This window comes from Emiliania huxleyi (genome assembly GCF_000372725.1).
Source record: "Emiliania huxleyi CCMP1516 chromosome Unknown EMIHUscaffold_182, whole genome shotgun sequence".
Taxonomy (NCBI): Eukaryota; Haptophyta; order Isochrysidales; family Noelaerhabdaceae; genus Emiliania; species Emiliania huxleyi.
Window position 1 is genome coordinate 265606 of NW_005200763.1, and position 2926 is coordinate 268531.

The window sequence follows — 2926 nt, forward strand, 5'->3', positions numbered from 1 at the left end:
AGGACCCTAATGGTCGCCCTTGTTGTTCCGCGCGGGAATATTATTTGAGAGTAGGTAGGCTTTATTGCCCACAACCCGATACCAATCATCCAACCCACTGGGTGTGCTTCTTAGCTTCCCGGCCCTAGATGTGCGGTTGATGACAGCACTCCAAGTGCTCCAAGTCCAAGTCTACGCCCGGTGGGTTACGACGTCCCGAAAAAAATGATCTGTGATCTGTGAGGGTCCGCCCGCAGGCGCATTTTGTATACCGAGGCGGTGCCCGGTGCCGAACCTAGTCGGACCTTGAGACAGCGTTGTAGATCCCTGGGCGAGGGTGATGGCGTCCCCGTCGGGAAGGGCTGTCTGCAGTGGTGGTCTACCGTCACCCCGCCAGCGGCCCGGCGGGTTCGGCTTAGACCTCCACTGTCTGTCGGCGCCAAACCACCTCCCACGGAGGCGGGCAGGTTCCACGCGTGAGCAGACTGCCCCGTTGGAGGTAGGCCGCTCGTCTAGCCAATCAGCCTTAAGCGAGCGGCCTGGCCGTTGGAATGGCCGAGAGTGTCGGCCGGCCGTTCGGTCTCTTCCCCGGGGGGGGCCTCAATGACCTAGTTGCCCGGCCGAGAAGGGGAGGACGACTGTCCCTGACGGACTAGGTGGGGTCGCAGCTGCACCTCTGCGCGTCCTGGGGAGGGACAAAATTGTCGCCGCCGGAGACGACTCGACGCCGCTGAGATCGGAGATCAAGCTCTGACAGGTCGCACGTCGCTTCTTTGACGCCGACGTGACTCACCCGTGCAGATCACATCAGGACACGGTCTCGACACGCTCGGTACGGCGCCTGCGACCCGTCTTGGGTCAGGTGGCACGACGCTCATCGCGCCTACCAGCGCTGCCGTGCAGGTTGCCACGACGAGGTCGATCACGCTTCTATACGCTCGCCCAGCCTTCCTTTCCATCCCATTAGGCAGCCTGGGAACGGTGGCGGTCAGAGGCAAAGCCTACGAGGGGTGGTGGAACCACATGTCACGGCTACTGCCGGCTCGACCCCACGATAGCCTCCGAAGGCTGACTTTGAGGCACAATCATCGGACGACGTCGGCGAGTTGAGTCGCGCTCGCGGTAGCCAGATGACCTCTCATACTAGTATCATCGGCCATGGCCGCAGGAAGCGCGGGGGAGGGCGCTGGGAGCAACACGGAGCTCCGTTGGACGCGTTTTCAAGATGAGCGTGTCAGAGTGAATTGGAACTAGCCAGAATGGCACGGCAGCTAACACGTAACAGTAGACTCGGGGCTACGGCTCTACACGCGTACGGAGGATTATAGAGTAGCAGTAGGGCTCCGCTCTGAGCCTCTCTGACTCGTGACACGAATCTCTCTGTGCCCGGGCACACACTAGACGGGTGTGTCAGACTCGTGTTCCGGGGAAGCGACGCCGCCCTCGCCCGCCGCGGCGGCCAGAGCGCTCGGCGACGGCGGTGCGGGCGCAGACGCGGGCGCCGGCGCCGGCGCGGCGACTGGCGGGGCTGGCGGAGGCGGCGGCGCCTCTGGCTGGGGCGGCGGCGGCGCTGCTGGTGGTGGTGGTGGTGGCGCTTCGGGCGGAGCCAGCGGCGCCTCCTCAGAATCATCTGAGCCCGCCAGTTCCTCTGGCTCGTCCGAGCCGGCGAGCTCCTCCGGCATCGCACCCGCATCGCTCACGTCGATCTCCTCCGGCGGCGGCGCCGGCCAGTCCTGGCTTAGGTGCACGTCGGTGTCCGCACCGCGGGCAGGGGTTGTATCCAGCCCTGATCCTAACAGGGCTGGGGTGCTGGCAGGGGTAGCGAGGCTGGCAGGGCTGGCGGGGCTGGCGGCGCCATTCCCGATGGGGGAAACCTGGGGCGCCGCCACACGCGCTGCTGGCTCCTTGAGAGAAGCTGCCTGCTCCTCCTGCCTCTCTGCCGCCTCCTCCTCTGCCCCGGTCGCGGGGCTCTCGCTGGACCGCGCCAGCGGCTGCTCGACGAGCAATGCCAGGGGCTCCTTCCCCACCCTCGCCTCGGGAGCCGGACCGGGCGGCGCGCGGCCCGGCGGCGCAGCCTACTCTCACCAGCCATTCCTGAGTCACGAGGCATTCTTTAAGGCGCTTTCGTCCGCCGGCGGAGGCTCCGCCGGTCGCGTCGCCATTGCCGCCAGTTTTGCCTCGAGCGACTCGAGCTCCGCCCGCAGCGCCGCCGCCTTGGCCGCCTTGGCCGCCTTGGCCTTGTCGGTGATGGTGGGGTCGCCTGCCGTTTCACCCGGGCCGGAACTTCCCTGCCCGTTCGCGGTGCTGCGGTCGCCCTCGTTGCTCTGGCTCGCCTTCGTGGTGTGCGCGACGTTACTCGCGAGCTCGACCAGCACCGCGAAGCCCTCGCTGCGGTCGCCCTCGTTGCTCTGGCTCGCCTTCGTGGTGTGCGCGACGTTACTCGCGAGCTCGACCAGCACCGCGAAGCCCTCGCCCGCCGCCGCCTCGCCCGCCGCGTCACCCGCAGCGGCGGCGGCGCCTGGCGTCTCCGCTTCCGCCGCCTCCGCCGCCTCCTCTGCCTGCACCGCCTCGACCGTCGCTCCCTCCTTCGCAGCACCCTCCGCCGCGTCGACGAAGCCGCTCGGTGGAGGCTGCACCGTCAGCGAGAGCGGCCGCGCGGACCTAAGGAGACGGGTCTGGTGAGCTGGAGCTTGGTGGGGAAGGGCGAGCACTCGCGTAGCAGAGAGTGCGGGCACGCCTCTGGAGCACGAGCATCAGCTCCTCCGCAGTGAGGCCGCTCACCTACACCCGAGCAAGGCTCGAGATCTACACGCGATGTGCAACCCAGACCGACCCCTCCTCCCTGGGCCGGGTGTGCGCACGTCGATGCCGTTGAGCGCGAGCACGGTTGAGGAAGGCGGCACGCCCTGCTCGAGCGCCGCGCAGGCGGTGGCCTCGAGGCAGAGGG

At 67.5% G+C, this 2926-nt stretch overlaps 1 protein-coding gene across 1 annotated transcript; it reads right to left on the reverse strand.

Annotated features, from left to right (window-relative positions):
- Positions 1-1224: 1224 nt before the first annotated feature.
- Positions 1225-2913, reverse strand: EMIHUDRAFT_456496 (hypothetical protein). The gene is made up of 4 exons (XM_005783122.1): positions 2841-2913; positions 2717-2760; positions 2127-2640; positions 1225-2054 (listed from the first exon to the last, which is right to left on the reverse strand). Exons 2-4 carry the CDS (start codon positions 2731-2733, stop codon positions 1377-1379), a joined length of 1209 nt encoding a protein of 402 aa, XP_005783179.1. The 5' UTR covers positions 2734-2760; positions 2841-2913; the 3' UTR covers positions 1225-1376.
- Between the last annotated feature and the right edge of the window lie 13 nt (positions 2914-2926).